Source organism: Sorex fumeus, unplaced genomic scaffold (genome assembly GCF_029834395.1).
Source record: "Sorex fumeus unplaced genomic scaffold, SorFum_2.1 ptg000098l, whole genome shotgun sequence".
NCBI lineage: Eukaryota > Metazoa > Chordata > Mammalia > Eulipotyphla > Soricidae > Sorex > Sorex fumeus.
In genome coordinates, this window is record NW_026606155.1 from 47,882,834 (window position 1) to 47,900,518 (window position 17,685).

A 17,685-nucleotide genomic window follows, 5' to 3' on the forward strand; every position below is an offset into this window, starting at 1 on the left:
CAGCTAAACCCTGTAGTATTCCCTCATCCCAAAAAAACATGTCTTTTTTAAAAAATTATTCTTTGGGTAAGAGAGGTAGTATAGGAGGTAAGGCACATATCTTGCATGTGATCACTTTGACTGACGCTGATTCAATTCCTGGCATGGCATATGGTTCCCTGAAGACCTTTAGGGGTCACTTCTGAGCCTAGAGTCAGGAATAATCCTTGAGTTTGTCAAGTGTGGCCCAACCCCACCAAAATAAATAAAATTCAATTATTCTTCCCTTAATTAACTAATTATGTAAGACAATAGTAACATAGTAACATAAATCATAGTAATACTAGCAAAAATAACAACATATATAAAAATATAATTAAATAGGATGAGGCACAAATCTAAGTATTTGTAATATTTTCATCTGTGATTAGATAAGAACAATAACAAATTAAGATTTCAACCTAGGAGAATTTGAATGCAAAGCCAAAATTATCCTGAGTAAATTAAGAGATAAGAATAGATTTTTAAAATGCATATATTATTAGAAAACATGAAAGGGCGTAATTGATATATATAATTGAAATTTGATTGATTAGAGACAAAAGGATTAAATTTGAAATCCTACAAAACACATACACTGATATATACTCACACAAGGAAAATGAAAATGAAAACTAGAAAAGAGGAAACTTAAAAACCCATAAAAGATAATCACTCTTATACTTAAACATATACTTAAACGGCTGGAGCGATAGCACAGCGGGTAGGGCGTTCGCCTTACAAGCAGCCAACATGGCTGACCCGAGTTCGATTCCTCCGCCCCTCTCGGAGAGCCTGGCAAGCTACCGAGAGTATTCGATATGTCAGACACAGTAACAACAAAGTCTCCAATGGAGACGTTACTGGGCCCGCTCGAGCAAATCGACGATCAACGGGAGAGCCTCCCCTCCCCGTCATACTTAAACAAAAGTAATTAGGAAATAATATAAACAAGTATCTTAGTATAGTTCCAGTGATTTTTCTTTCTCTAGGAAATCCTAATATTTTTATAATAAACCTAAATATAAAGTTATTGTACAATGATTATGATGCCAAAAATCCATTTGGCTAAACTGTTCATCCATGCAGATTGAGTGTTAGGTGGGATAATATCAAGGAAAAGCAGTATCAATAACCAGAAACAACAACACAAACAAACCTTCTATTAAACCAGGAATTGTGCTTCTATCTGAAACCAACACTCAGTAACATTCTGAATTGTGAAACATTAGAAGCATTTCAATTAAAATTTGAAACATGTTATTACTAACATTTTTCAATTTTATAACTGAAATCCCTGCCAATGGAATCTCACAAAAAATAGAGAAGTGGAAACTCATTACTACTAGAAGGAAGCAATCAAAATTATCATTATTAGTAGATTATATGATTGTCTCAGTAACTGATAAACTCAAGACAATCAAAGAAAAAGAAAAATAGACCTAATAAGCAATTTCAGCTGGTTATCAAATGAATATACAAAAATTAAATAATTTTCCTACATACTAACAATAGCAATTTAGAAATTATAATTTAAAAGTTACTTATTCATAATTATAAGGTATGATTTTACAAAAATATACAAAATATACACAAAGAAAACTATAAAATTTTTCACGTAAAGATTTAAATGTATTTATAATCTGTAAGTATATTTATGCATATATGTGTATATATGTATACATATGTGAGGATATACGTGTCCTGCCCACACGGGCAGAGCCTGGCAAGCTCCCTGTGGCATATTCGATATGCCAAAACCAGGTAATATAACATTACCTGGTCTCATTCCCCTGACCCTGGAAGAGCCTCCAATCGTTGGGAAAGACGAGTGGGGAGAGGCTGCTAAAATCTCAGGGCTCGGACGAATGGAGACGTTGCTGGTGCCCACTTGAGTAAATCGACAAACAACAGGATGTCAGTGATACAGTGACATGTATACATGCACTTATATAAAATTTGTTTTCTGAACTCTGACATTGACTATAAATTTTATATGGTCAGTGATCTGATGGATTAATTCATAAAAATGACAAATGCCCATTTACAGTAGCTCTTTTTACTTTTCCCTCCCTCCCTCCCTCCCTCCCTCCCTCCCTTCCTTCCTTCCTTCCTTCCTTCCTTCCTTCCTTCCTTCCTTCCTTCCCTCTTTCCTCCTTTTCTCCTTTCCTCATTTCCTCCTTCCTTTCTCTACCACTCTCTTACCTTCCTTCCCCCCCCTCCTTTCCCCTCTCTCTCCCTCTTTCTTTTTCTCCCCCTCTCCCTTGGGATAGTAAACTATAGTTTTATAAACTATATTTATAAACTGCATTATAAACTGTATTTCTGCCTGGGTCTCTGCCGCTTTCTTCTCTTTTTTTCTTCTCTCTTTCTGAGTTTCTAGGGGCTTCCCCTTACACTGCAAATAAAATATTCTCTCTAGAGAACTGGCCTAAAGAGTTTTCTGTGAATTGGTGCCTAACTACATTTCAGAGAAGATTTTTCCTTTTCATCAAAACACCGAGCTTCAAGAATCCTTTTTTCCCCCCTTTGTAGTTCTCTCTCTCCACAGTTTTGTATCAGATTCACCATTCATCTTTAGGCTTACTTAAAATCACTTTCCTGATATCTAAGCAAATTCTCAACATTTTAATGCTTTATCAAGTCTATTTTAAAACATTTTCTATAATTATTTGCATATTTTTTGTTTCTTTACATCACCTATTTGAATATAAGCTTTTTGTTGTTATTTTGGGGCCACATAGGATGTACTCAGAGTTTATTTCTGGTTATGCTCAGGGACCACTATTTGCGGTATGGGGGGGGAACCATATGAGATGGCAGAGATCAAAATAGAATTGGTCACATGCAAGGCAAGTGTCCTACAAGCACTGCTATAATTTTAGGTTCCACATGTAAACTTTTGAAATGAATGAAATGCTTAACAAAAGGAGCTTTCTCAAATGATTGCATTAGATCCACATATTGAGATGCCAGTCAATTATTAAAAAGTTTATCAAAGATGATCATTTATTACCATGGAAGGGAGTTACTCTATATTAATTTTTTTAAAGATACAAGATAGAGATAGAAGAATGCTGCTCAAAAATTGTTGTTGATAATTATCTCTTCTTCAAAGCCTAACCAAATTATTCACTGTTTCAGGATAAAAGAGTTAGGGGAGATACTCTTTTGAGGGATTTCAGGTAGAACATGAATATTTTTAGAGTCATACCCATTACTTATCAAGAGTTATTCTTAGCCTGATGCTTGGGAGTTACTCCTGCCAGTGCTCTAGGGACTGTGTGATGCTGAGGACAGAATTTGGCCTCTGGCATGCAAAGCAAGTGGTCCAGTATATTGAACTGTCTTTTCGTAGAGGTCAGTTTCTTTTCTTAAAGTAATACTTCAACCAGTTAACAAACAGACATTTGCACTTAACATAAGAGCTTAATTTATAGAATTAAAAATGAATTTGATATGGATAAACCATAATTTTCAAATATAAAATAATGTGAAATAGAATGGAATAGAGTATAAAAAACACTATCAAAATACTTCACATGTGTTGAAGTTATTTTTTTTAAATGAAAAAAAGGTGTGTTTGGGATGGATGTGTGTGTGTCAGCGTGTGCAAGTGTGTATGCTGAGTCACACAATAGAACCTGTACCTATTAAAATTGTTTAAAAAAATTCAAGAGAAGCTTGAGATTTGCTACCCTAAGAGTTTTTTGTAAAAGGGATATGTGGGAAAAAGTGATGTTATCCTTGGAACTCAAGACAGAAAAATATACAAAATGAGAAAGGTGAGAGGGTGCCTCTTCCTAGGATTTTGATGAATAGATAAGTGTTCGTCAAATAAATGCATCAAATATAGAAAACAAAATGCTTCTTAAATTCTTCTCTGAGACATACTAGGTTTCCAAGCCCCTAAAAAGGGGAGTGACTGCCTCTCAGTAAATTGGAGAATAAATCTGGAATACCCCGTTCTTATAGAGTCACTGTGAAATATCATGATCACTTGTGTTTTACAACCATTTTTCTGGTTCAGTTTTCACAATAGTCTCCCAAGTAAAAGCAGCATTAAGGCATATAAACGGATACACTGCTGAGGTTAACTGATTTAATTAAGCTAGTGAAGTGTGATTTCATTTAGAAAAAAATCTTCTAAAGTCAAAAAGCTGGAGACTTCAGGGTCCACACCAAGTAGCATTAGGACAAATGTGGTTTTTTTTCCAGTTATAAATACCTGGGGCTACTTCAGAAAAGTATCATAAATTGGAGGGTTTATATAAAGTAAAGGTAAAGGTAAAGGCCCTCCCGTTGATTGTCGATTTGCTCGAGCGGGCCCAGTAACGTCTCCATTGGAGACTTTGTTGTTACTGTGTCTGGCATATCGAATACTCTCGGTAGCTTGCCGGGCTCTCCGAGAGGGGCGGAGGAATCGAACTCGGGTCGGCCATGTTGGCTGCGTGCAAGGCAAACGCCCTACCTGCTGTGCTATGGCTCCAGCCAGAGGGTTTGGTAGGATTAGAGATGGGGCAGGGGTGGGAAAGGGTTAGGGGGCACTATCCAACCAAATATCTCACCATCCACTCTACTCCATGTCTCTTTTCCTTTTCTTTACCTACTTTATTGCACTCTTGCTTGTTAACTTACGTCCAGTAACTTAGCTACTTATATTTGCTGTGTTCCTCTTATTTTTTTTACCCTTCCAATGGGATGGGATTCTGGATTACTTGTCTATTCAATCATCAAATAACAAATTTTTTGCCTACAAATGTTTTTCCCCCCAAATCTCTCCTAACCACCCAGTCCAGAACTCCATTGGATCTTCTGGACATTGAACTACCAAACGATATTATATTTTCTTGAGCAACCCCAAATAGACAAGCCTTGATCCTTCCTCCTTACTTTATTTATGGAGAGTAAGACTGTAGCTATAAGTGATTATTTTTAAGCAAAATGTATTCTATGTTTTGTTTGCTTGCTTTTGGTTTTTAGGTCACATTCATCTGTTCTCTGGGCTTACTCATGCTCTGTGCTCAGGGATCATTCCTGACAGGAAATCATAGTGTTTCCAAGCATTGTACTGGGGTTAGATATATGCAAGGCAAGCCCCTTAAACTCTGTATTATCTATCTCTCTGCCCAGTGTCTGATTTTTAAGATATGACCCAATATTCAGTTTGCTTCTGCTTCTCTGTAATTGTTTCTACTCCATGGTTCTACACATTTTGAAACTGTCTCTTCAGAGAAAGGCATAAACTGAGGTGAAAAGAACTGTCAGGCATTTGAGAGGGAAAAAAAGTTTTTAAAGGAAGCTCCCAGATACAAGTACTGAATTATTAAATCTATTTTGGAGGATTCAGACCAGAACAGTTTTTCTGTAAACCATGGAGAATAAAGAATGTAAGATGAAAAATTAAGTACATTTTCCCATTAAAACATATAGGTATACTCCCCTCTAGCCTGAAGGAGGTTGAAGTAAAGAACAGGTTGAAGTAAAGAAAAGTAAAGATAGACAGAGAGAGGGAGAGAGAGAGTGAGTGAGAGAGAGAGAGAGAGAGGAGAGAGGAGAGAAGTGAGCAGTAGAATTCAAGGATAGAGGTTAGGGTAACTTATCTATAGATAAGATAGAACGTACCTGATCTATCCCAAATTGCAGAGGAGGCAATGATTTTCTTACGTATTTAGAACCTTATGGTTTTAAAAAAATTGATTTGGGATTCTTACACCATCTTTTAGATGAAGATGCCCCCTCATACAAAGGAGAGAGTAAAAGGGAATGCACCTATCATGGAGGCAGAGAGGAGGGTGGGGAAAATGGGGGGGGGGGGGAGGGAAGGGGAGGTATACTGGGAACATTGGTGGTGGAGAATGGACACTGGTGGAAGTACGGGCACTCGATCATTGTATGACTGAACTGTAAGCACAAAAGTTTGTAAATATGTAATTGTACTTCATGGTGATTCATTAAAAAATAAAAAAATAAAATCAAAAAAGAGAAAATGCCCCAACAGAGTGCATAGTTGTGGAATCCACTAGTGACAGAAATGTCAACACATAAAGAGTAACAGTGCCATTGACTTTCCAGAAGTACACAGCATATAGGAGGGTCAGGCTTTACTGGGATGCCAGAGCAAAGCAAATGGATAAGTACATCAGTGACTGTGGTTTAGAAGAAACCTGGGGTAGAAATAAGGCAGGAGCTGAGTTTTATTTTATTTTTTAAGTGATACTAATATGTGAAGAAGATGTGATAAATGCTATAGGAAGGTAAGAGGAAGATACCCTGGTCAAGAAGAGGATTGTAATGCTAAATGGAAGAAGTCACATCCCACTGTTATCAGGAAACCCTTAGCCAACTACTCCTGAGGGTACAAAGAGGATATAAGCAGGTAAGAAAACCCCTTAAAAATGGAGAATTGCATAAAAGAGTTTTAACCTAGAAAAGGTTGTGCTTTTTGAGTTTTTTCAACTGTTGTTAATATGAATAACTTTTAGCAGGTTGAGTTTAATTATAGAGAAGGTTAAAAGTTGCATTAATTTCTAGTTTTTGAAGGACTGTACATATTTTTTTACAGACAGGCTGGACCTTCCACATGACCCCATAATACCACTCTTGGGAATATATCCCGAGGATGCAAAAAAGCACAGTAGAAATGACATATGTACCAATATGTCCATTGCAGCACTGTTTACAATAGCCAAAATCTGGAAACAACTCAAGTGCCCTAAAACAGATGACTGGTTAAAGACATTTTGGTATACCTACACAATGGAATACTATGCAGCTGTTAGGAGAGATGAAGGCATGAAGTTTGCTTATAAGTGAAAAGACATGGAGAGTATAATGTTAAGTGAAGTGAGTCAGAAAGAGAGGGACAGACATAGAAGGACTGCACTCATTTATGGAGTGTAGAATAACATAACATGAGGCTGACACCCATGGACAGTAGATACAAGGGCCAGGAGGATTGCTTCATAGCTGGAAGCCTACCTTATGAGTGGAGGGGAGAAGGCAGATAGCATAGAGAAGGGATCACTAAGAAAATGATGGATGGAGTAATCAGTCGGCATGGGAGATGTGTGCCGAAAGTAGATAATGGACCAAACATGATGACCTCTCAGTGTCTGTATTGCAAACCATCAAGTAGAGAGAGAGAGAGAGTATGGGTAATATTGTCTGCCATGGAGGGGGGGAGAAGGATTGGGAGGGTGGTATACTGGGGAGATTGGTGGTGGGCAATGTGCACTGGTAGAGGGATGGGTGTTTGATCATTGTGTGATTATAACCCAAACATCAAAGCTTGTAACTTTCTCAAGGTGATTCAATAAAATTCAAAATAGATAAAAAATTGCCTTTACAGTAATTATATCATATACATTTTTACTATGATTAATACTATGATGATATGTCAGGATTGTGTTTCACAATGAGATATTAATATATAAATACTGTGATCATATTAATATAGAATTTGAATCATCACTGGTTTATGCCTCCAAATTCCTTCATTTATTTCCTATTCCTTATATCTTTAAATTGCTGAACATGCAGAATCCTTAGGAAAATTTGTATTTTAGCATTATTCTAGTCTTTTATGTATTATTTGAGGCTTGACAAAATAAATTATTGTCAGAAACAATGGTGGGAATTTTTATATTTCCACCTCAAGTTTTCTAATCCAACTTGGAGGCTGATCTTTAACCTGGTCCACTGGTGAACTAGAAAGTATAAGCATCACTTCAAATGAATATTTCTGTGACAGATAATATACCAATCACAGTGATAAGCAAAAACTGTGTTAATATTCAAGTGGTGGAGGCTTCCAAGAATATATGCCAGGATGTAGCACTTTCAAAAATAATCTTGAAGCAGAATTGTACTCTCAAATTTTCATGTTTTTAGGAGATATTAAGCTACACGTAAGTTCAGAAATGCCAAACCATTATGGATAGACTATGGAAAGAATTCAGAATTCAATGTGATGGCACAGAACTAAGAATAAGAGCAAGTGAATTTGGTGAAAATCCCCCTTCATACTTATAAGACTAAAAGTTCTGAAACTGCTGTCAATTAATGTCAAAATAGAAATCACCGACTACTTTAGCTATATATATATATATATATATGCAACAACAAATATCAAGACAACTATAAAATTATTAATAATGAAACCAAAATAATACTTGAATATTATAGGTCGGGTTCTATGAATCTTATATATCTTTATTTAAAACTCTTAATAACTGCTGCTTCTTTTCATTTTACAAGATAATGAAAATGTCAAGGTCATACTGATGTCAAAGATTCATGCCAAATGCATCTAGAAATCAAAGCTCTGACTTTAATATACCATATTACACAGCTCTGCAATGAACATGTTATATTCTAGAACAAATCATTAGTGCATTTTCCTAAAATTGTGTCAGAATTATGAGTTCAAGAGACACAAGACAAAATAAAAATGAATCTAGGGCAAGGCTACTAAAAATTACAATAGTATAAGAGAGTAAGCTTTTAAAATAATTATGGGTTCAAGATACAAACTACTCCTAAGACATGAGTTTTCATAAAAACTTGTAAATCTAGAGACTAGCTTGTCTTGTCTTGAAAGAAAGAGGGTTTGAGAGAGGTTACACTTTTCTCCAAATGAGTGATCTTACTGGAAGATCACTTAGAAATGTACTACTTTGCAACTGAAGAGAGATAATCAAGAACATCAAGACTGTTGCCTATACTTTCTGCCTTTGCCTCTACTTTTCCTCTGTCATAAACTTTTCATTGGCAGTCACAGTATATTTGAGACCTTAGCCCCATCATCTGGTAACAAATTACCTTGGCATCCTGTCCAAATAGTATTCACTTGTTTAGCTTCTCTTGAGCACCTGCTTTTCAATCTGGACCCTTAGTTTCCTCCCTCAAAGAATCACATTTTAGGGTTTTGTTGCTGTTGTTGTTGTTGTTGTTGTTGTTGTTGCTCCCAAAAGTCACATATTTCTCCTTTGACTTATCTCATTCCATACATGGGGATTTGATGTATTTTTTCATTTTGAACATTAACAGTTGCTTTTCTCATCTTCCTATAGTGTTCCTGCTAATCTCTGTTGAGAGATAATCCTGTTTCTTATTTCTTTTTTTATTTTGGGGGTTTTGTGGCCATACCTGGCAATGTTCAGGGGTGACTCCTGGCTGTGAACTCAGGAATTACTCTGGAGTACAGCAGTGCCCCAAGCACCCTACCTGCCATACTATCTCTTCATTCAACTCCTGTTTCTTAAAACAAAAGCCTGGTCTTGTACTAAATACCAGTGTCTAGCTTCTTCTGCTTATGAATAGCTGTTTTCTAACTGCTTCTTGTAGATGACCAACACCAGTCATCACTAGTGCTATGCTCTTTTTCTCTGAGAAAATCATGTCTTCAATTTCATGTGATGCTGTTTATACTTCTAAATTTGCCTACTACATAGACTGAGTACTACTGGGGGTGGGGGGAGGAGGGAGCGGTGAAACATATAATGGGACAAAATGGTGGGAACTAATGATTAGAAAAAACTTTATTAGTCATATTCGCTCATTATAGAATTACTTCATTTTAGGATTTAATCATGCCTTATTAGAAACATAGCTGGAAACTTTAAGGAGACCCGGTCCATTATGTAGATGTTGAAGATGGTGAGTTAAAGTTTGGGATTTCATGTCCATATATGAGCCACAGAATGATGCAATTTCCCTTAACAGATTTTGGAAATATCCAGGGAAGAGTTAACTTAAGGACAAGTGGACATAGCCACAAGCCCAATTTTTTAGTCAACTGGTTGTTTGAGTTGCAGTAAAGTGTGATATGAGCCAGAAATCTGTAACCTAAAAGAATAGGGCTACCACAGGGAAGAGCTGAGTAGTAGATCAGACTGCATGATTCCTGAAATATTATAAATCAGTTCATTTTTATATTTTTATTTAGTTTTATAAATTGAAAAGCAACAGTGTATATGGATGCCAGCATAGTTTGAAAGGTCTGCGAGAGAATAGTTTTAAAATGGAAAAAAATAAATAATGCTAATAAATAAAACTTGGTATTTGCTCTTGGGAAGAGGCAAGATTGTATAGAAATGACATCATTGTTATCGATGTTCAGATTTTGTCCTATTCGGCCTTATCTCCATAGTTGTTAGTTTTTCTTATTCCTTTCCCACTTCTTTCACCACCCGGCACTCCCTACATGACATTATTTCCTTTATGCTACACAGATTTATAACATCTTGAACATCCAAGGACATGGAAATAGAAATTTGAAATAAAACTATTGAAACAGGCCATGAAAGAAATTAGGGGCTCTCAGAAGTGGGACCCTAAGTTGCCATGGCCCTGTCAACACAATGCTCACACTTCTTGTTGCATCTGATAAAGATGGCATACTCTTGAATAAACCGCAGAGGTAAAGTAATGTGGGATTTCTTTAAGTTCTATATAATATCTGTGTTCACTACACAAAATACCAAAATACCTTGAAGTTTTCTTATACCGTTCCCATAGGAAACTGCTCGAACTGGCTAAAGTAGAATGTCATGGCTCTGCTTTTCTTGTAGTCTTTGAATCTTCCTTCTAGAAATTCCTTCCTGTCCTTGGCCTCAGCTTAGAGTCACCATCTGGGGTCTCCAGTAGCTAGTGTTAAGGTGTGGGTTGTCTGTTTGAGCAGGAGTCTTATTGAACTTCAAGAAGAAAATTAAAACAAAACACACCCTTTGTTGACTCGAACTGGATGATATCTTCTATAAACTATCAAACAATCATATTAAACTAATTTTAATTTTAAGCTTATTGTCATATAACTCAATGATTTCATGTAAACTTTCCCCCCTCTTCCCAGTATCTGGTATTTAGAGCATCAAAAGATATAATGGTGAGAGTGATGCACATTTAAATCACATACTTCTTAAAGGAAGAGATTATGTCTTAAAAATCTTCAAATATTCATCATGTAAACTAAAATTTTGACCCAGTGTATATCCACCAGGCACTTTCCAAATAAATTTTATAATCAAATTCTTAAAAATCTCAACAAAGTCCAGGTATTTCATGATAGGCAGTTGAAGGTTCTGGTGATGTGCAAAGATACGCATCACCACATGAAGATGTGAGGTCCTTCTGTCCCAATACTAAAGACTAAGTATTTTTCTAAATGTGTCTCCCTCTCTATTAGGAAGACTCATTTCTTCAGGGCTCATTTATTATACTTCTGGCCTTAGAAATATTCCTATCAAAAATACTACAAACTCTAAAGATTAAAAAAACTGACTAATATGGAGATGAAGTTCTGTTTTAGAACAGACAGCTGAAATGTGGAAGTGCCTCCTTGACGAGCTAGTTCTGAACTGTGAGCTGAAAGGAGTGGCCGTTTGCTGCCCCTTTTGGCTGCTGTACTGCAGTCTGCAGAAACGGTCTACTTTTTACACAACGGATCTCCAGAAACATAAGCCTTCTCCCAGGTGACAAGTGAATGAACGTCATGCGCAGAAACACTAGGTGTTGTGTTTTGCCTGTAGGGTAATATTCAATGCAATCGATTCCGGAAAGGAATTTCATGAAGAAGGGCTTCTCAACATGATATGAGGCATCCCTGGGGACCCTCTCAAAACCTCGATTTTCCGCGTTTTGTAAACCCAAAAGGTAAGCACGAGATCAAACCCTGCAAAAATATTATACATAATACACTTAAGTGAGGTTAGGAACCTGGATGAAAACAATGGGGGCTATTCATTTTCTAGCGCTTAAGTCCCTCCTCCCAGAAGACAAGAAACAGGGGAAGAAGAACCTACGCTGTGATACCAAGTTATTCTGGAAGCAATACATGAGTACTATACTCCAGATTTTCCACAGCAATTACTTTTGTAACTCAAGTATAAACGCACGTTTTAGCTGTTCTAATCACATCTCTACCCACACGTTGTTTGAACAGTGCAGTATATAGTCAACAAAGTGTATTGCGCACAGGGAATCACTAATTATTGTGATTACGGAAACAAATCACCAAGCACCATTCTATTTCCAGTTTCCTCCCATTAATTTTCGGGGCAGCGTTTCTACACTTGCTTTAGTGCAAATTAAAGGTGTCCGGTACTTTCCAATCTTTTTGTAGCTATGAATTTCTTAAGTTCCCTCAACATCAGCTCTGACCCAAAGAAAGACTCAATCTTGCACAGAAGAGATCTTCAAAGCAGTTAACTTTAGCTGAAGACATTGCATATAAAATCAACTCAGCTCTGAACTCCCAGTGTTTCCCTCTAGGGCCTTTAAAGCTGTGATGCCCAGATTTCCATTTAAAAGGAGGGGGGGGGGGGACTGGGGGGGGGGGTGGGGAAGAATCGCTGCCGCTTGCTGGTGCTGTGTGGCCTGTTCTAGCCTCTCATGAAGCAGAAGGGCTCCTGGAAGACCTTGGGCTGCGGGGACAGAGAGCGTGCCCAGTAACTGCCCCGGGTTTAAGGTGGCAGCTGGCGTGCAAACGCCCGCCGCGGCATCCGAAATCACAACCTGCAGCTGCTGCGGAGCTCGGGGAAGCCGGGGGAGGGCCTCGGCCGGGCCGGCCAGAGGCCGGATGCCGCTGGCCCCGCGGAGCCCCCTCGACGCGGTCCAGCCCGAAGAGCTCCCGGGCTGAGCCGGGCGGGCGGCGCGCAGGAGGCGGCCGGGCGGGCGGTGGAGGCGCGGAGCAGGCGGCTGAGCCGCGCAGCCAGCTTTGACGTCGCCCGGCTGCGGCTAGCAGCTCGCGCTCTCCGCACGCAGCGCACAACGTGACCACACACAGCCTTCGTCTCCGGCACGCCGGGCCGCCCGGCCGCCGCCGCCGAGCCCGCCGCACAGCCCCGGGATTCCGGCCCCGGGCTGCTGCCCTCGGCCGCAGCCGGGGAGCGAACGGCGGCACCACGCAGCGCGAGGTCCTCGCCACGCAGCTACTCCCGGGTGCACCTCGGAATGCCGGCACGGCGTTAGCCCCGGCGGGGATCCCCTTCCCGGGCTCCCGCCTCTAAACTCCCGCCGGGCCCCCCACCCCACCCCCAGTCGCCTCCAGCAGCGGGGGCGGCGCGGCGAGGAAGAGGACGCGCGCGGGGCCGGTGGGCGCGCGGAGTCGGCAGTGAGGATCGCTGGGCTCGATTGGGCAGCAGCTTTATTTTTTTTTTCCTCCTTCTCTCGGCGTGTCTGGCAAGTGGCAGTGCCTCGACTCTGGCTCTCGGCTCCCGGGATTGGTGCGGGGCCAGCCCGAGCCTGCTCTTCGCTAGAGGGGCGCTAAAGGCTGTTCCGGAGAGCGGCGGCGGCGGCGGCTGCAGCGGAGGCTGGTGTCGGGCGAGCTCCAGACGCGCTCTCTGCTCCCTGTGGGTCCCTCTCCTCCGGCTCCCCCTCCTCCCTGCCCGTCCCCCCATTTACCCCCCCCCCAGCCCCGCGCCGCCTCCTCCTCTCCTCCTCCTCCTCCTCCTCCTCTCCTCCTCTCCTCCTCCTCTACCTCCTCCTCCTCCTCCTCCTCTTCCTCTTCTCCCAGCTCGGCGATGCGAGCCTGTAACGGGTAACAGGATTGGCGTTGCAATGGCAACTGATGGAATGGGGGAAGGCAAGACAGCAGGGCTGGGGGCTCCGGACTGCGGGCACCAGGGCCGCTGCCGCCGCTTGACGCTTCTCCGGGGACCTTCCCGAGTTACTTTGTAAAGGCGAACCTCGGCGAGGAAGCCCCGACTCGGCGACCTCCCCCCGCCAACCCCCCCCCCCAAATCAGGGGCCACTTCCTGCCTCTGGGCTGCCCGTGCCAGGCTCGCAGCGCTCGGCACCCCTGGCCCCCTTGCCCGTGCCCGCCGCCTGCCCAGCGCGCCGCCGCCGCCGCCGCCGCCGCCGCCGCCGCCGCCGCCTCTGCAGCTGCGGAGCCTCGAGCCGGCTCCAGGGAAAGAACATTTCTTCGCTGGGCTCCGCGTCCCTAGCACGCCCCCCTGCTCCTCCCCGGCGGGTGCTCCCAGGCGCCCGGTGTGAGTGCGGCGTGCGTGCGCGTGTGTGTCGGAGCATTGTGTTGTGGAAGTGTGTGCGTGTGTGCTTGCGTGAGTGTGTGTGAGTGTGTGTGTGTGTGTGTGTGTGTGTGTGTGCGTGTGCGCGAGGGGGGCGTGCGGGGCTCGAGCGCTTCGCTCGCGGCCGCCGCTAGAGAAGGACGGACGGACGGCGCTTCCTTCTGGGGCCAGAGGTGCCAGGGCGCCTCGGCTCGGCCCCGGCACGCGGGGAGCGCGCTCCGCCGGCCCCCGGCCTCCCAAAGTCCCGCCGTGTGCCCCCCGGGCTGGATATGTTCCTGCTCACGCGAAGATGGATTTAGTGTACGGGCTCGTGTGGCTGCTGACGGTGCTCCTGGAGGGGATCTCCGGACAAGGAGTGTACGGTGAGTGCCAGCGCCGCGCCGTCGTGACCTTGTGGTTCTTGTGCACGCTGGGCTCGGGAGCAGGGGCGGGGGTTGGGGTGGAGGGGGGGTGTGCACGCCCGGTGGCGCCCCGGGGCCCCTCCCGGCGTGGCATCCGCTTTACACTTGCTCACGTTTTCGGGAGCGGCGGGGAGTCAGCGAGCGCGCTGCGGATTGGGCTTCCAGCCGCACCCCCTGAGCCCGAGCTGGGGCTCGGACTTGGGGAGAGCAGACGAGACCGCCGCCTGGCACTGGAGCGATCCAGGGACTAGCCTGGCTCTGGGTTTTTTTTTTTTTTTTTTTGGAGGGGTTTGGGGATCCCAAGCTCGAGGCATCTTTAACGATTTGGCTCCTGGCCTGTGCGTGCGGCGGTTCCCCCTCTCGCCCCCCAAACAAGGGCAGCCTCGAATGTGACCCCCGTGAGTGCCCCTCGCCCCTGGCCCTCTCGGCCCTCTCCGCCCTCTCGCCACCGCGGCCGCCTCCTTGCCACCTTTTCCTTTTTTGTGTGTGGATGCCTCCATGACTTGGTTTTCCGGCTCAGGAAGTGGGGTGACAGTTGAGTTGCGCTCTGCACCAGCCGTTGCCATGAGCACTGACTTGGGGAGGGGAACTAGCAGGCAAGATTCTCGGTGCCAGACACAATTAAAGGATATGTTTATGTGAATGGATGAGCCTATGCTTGAATGAACGGACGGCTGAGTACGTGCGTCTGGGTTCCGGGCAGGACCCAGACTCGCTGCAACAGGGGCACCTGCATCCTTCGGCTCGGTTCTTCGCAAAATCCAGGTCTGGGCTGCTGAGCACCCAGAAAAGAAGGACTAGATTAGACTGAAGAATTTAAAGTCCTCAAGAGCAAATTCAGGTTCCTTTACTTGTCAGCAGTTGGCACCCTTGGCTTTTGGGACGAACTGGCTGAAATGTGACTTCTGGGACAAGAGGGCGGTGGCACAAAAGAAAGCGAACTTTTGTGTACTCCGGTCTTGGTGGGGAGAACAGGCCCACTCAACCTCAGCTAGTGAGGGCTGAGACTGTGTTGGAGATCCTGCCGCCACCTTGGGTCTCACTGGGGGGTTGGACCCCGCTGCTGCTGCAGTTCTAGGTCAGTGGTTGCCCACCCACCGCGCACCCCCCCCCCCCCCCAGGTCGGAGCTTTCTCAGAATTGACTGCGCAGTGGGCATGAGTGCCGGGGAAATCTGGCGCCCTCAGGCTCTCTGAAAACGTGGAGGGTGCAGTGGGCAGGGGTTTGGATTTGGCTGGCAGGAGAAGCAGAGCCCAGCCTGTACTTTCTGTGCTTGTATTTTCTGTGTCAGGACTGAAAGGTGAGGGACTGTGGCCGGCTTGGGATTCAAGCTTTCAAGCTGTGAGCTCTGGCCTTTCTGGCGCTCTAACTGCCACTCCCCTTTCCCGTGTTCCCAGTTGCCTCCAAGGCAACTCAAGAATTTTTCACTTTCTCCTTCCTTTAAGCATCTTCACAGCCTGCCTCTGGATTTTCCTAGGTCCTAGCTGATATGCAGAGTGCTTGGTAGTAGCCAGGGTGGTGGATTGCAGTGCCTAGAGCAGATTGCAGTGCTTGTTGACCAGAGGAGGTGGGGGTCTGAGATGAGAGGGAATTCAGGCAGTGCTCTTCTGACTTCTGCTGGACTTGAGTTTCCCGAAGCAGGGGAAAGTGGCCCGAATTCTAGAACAGGAGAGAGTCTTCTCCGGGAGTAGTTTGTTTATTAGTGTAGGAGCATTGAAATTCCTTTTATCTCATTGGATCCGATCGTTTCCGGTTAACAAGGGATTTTCAAAAATGTTTACAGTATGTCAGTGTGTAGGGTAAAAGGATGAGAATAATGGGGAGATGCTTAGTGTGATGAAGCTGTTCAGATTAGCCAGGAAGGATTCCATTCTCCTGTCACTTTTTACCATTTATGTTACTTGCCCTCACAAATTCCTAGTTGGACAGTGAAAAAGGGTTAGGATATAGGAGTGGAGTCTTGCAGGAAACAATTGCATTAAAACAATCCTGCTAAATGATACAGGTGAAGACATTAAACTAAAGTGATCATGTGATGAGGTGGTGGTCTTTTTTTGTTTTGCTTTAATATTGGCATGGTTGTTAGTCACTTAGCTAGAAATAACATTTGCTTTATGTGAAAGTTAATCAGTATCTCTGGAAATTATAGATGCCACAGGTAATATGCCTATATATACAGTCTTACCGATCACAGATACTGGGGTTCTCTAAGTAGGAACATTAAACATCAGCATCACTACGGCCCACTACTCTCTAATTCAGAATCATACACCTACACACTTGCTTGCCCCCACTGGCCCTTCCCATCAATCTGTATTTCACACGTCAAGTTAATGGTATAATGATGGTTTAAACTCAGGTGATGATTCTGATGTATGCTAAGATCTGGGAACCACTGACTTCAAATTTCTTTGCTTATGACTTTGTAAATCACAGTTTTTCATAACCTAAAATGGTTTTATTTTTAGAAGCAATTATGGTGACTGGAAGTTTAATTTGATTTTAAAATATTGATCATTTGTAAGGAACTGACATGAGTTGGTGTAAGTTAACTATGTTTCAAACATTTCATGAAAAGACTTAAATAACAATTTAAAAAACATGTCCTTACACAAACTTCAAATTGTACATAGAAATGTTGCTGGGACATATGTCTCTATCCCCGTATCCCCTTATTTTTACTTTATTTGGTAGGTGTAAAACTACCATACTACACTTGGTACTTTCAGTATCAGTTCTTAATATTTTATTCTATTACCTTAGTACAGAGATCTCAGAGAAACTAAAAACTTATTTTGTATCCAGTTCAGATAAAATAACTTTTTTATTGCCAAAAGTTTACATAATTTAGAAATGTACATTATAACTTATTCTCTAAAGGAGCTAGTTAGTCCCTCATTTTTCTGTGTTTTGCTGTAATTCTGAAATTCAGATATTTTCCAGTGAATCAAGAATATTTACTTCTTAAAATTAAAGCACAATGATTTACAACTTTATTCACATGTGTGCTTTAGATATATTATGTTCTAGCACCAATCTTACCACCAGTGTTTTCTTCCCTCCACCAGGGTTCCCTATTTCCCTCCCCCAACCCTTTCCCAGCCCCAGACTGTCACCCTGATAGGCACATTTTAAATTTTGACTGCTGAAGTTTGGATCTCTTGTTTTCAGTATTGTTGACTCATGGTGTTAAGGTATCCACTCCTTACACCATGAAAGGACTGAGATTCCCTTGATCTC

At 42.7% G+C, this 17,685-nt stretch overlaps 1 protein-coding gene across 1 annotated transcript in view; it reads left to right on the plus strand.

The window, feature by feature from the left end:
* The first annotated feature begins 13,933 nt into the window (after window positions 1–13,933).
* MDGA2 (MAM domain containing glycosylphosphatidylinositol anchor 2) overlaps window positions 13,934–17,685 on the plus strand; it is an 873,366-nt gene continuing 869,614 nt past the window's right edge. Inside the window, exon 1 of the mRNA XM_056133738.1 lies at window positions 13,934–14,407. Coding sequence (XP_055989713.1) covers window positions 14,335–14,407 — 73 coding nt within the window. The 5' untranslated portion in view covers window positions 13,934–14,334. The remainder of the gene's footprint in view (window positions 14,408–17,685) is intronic.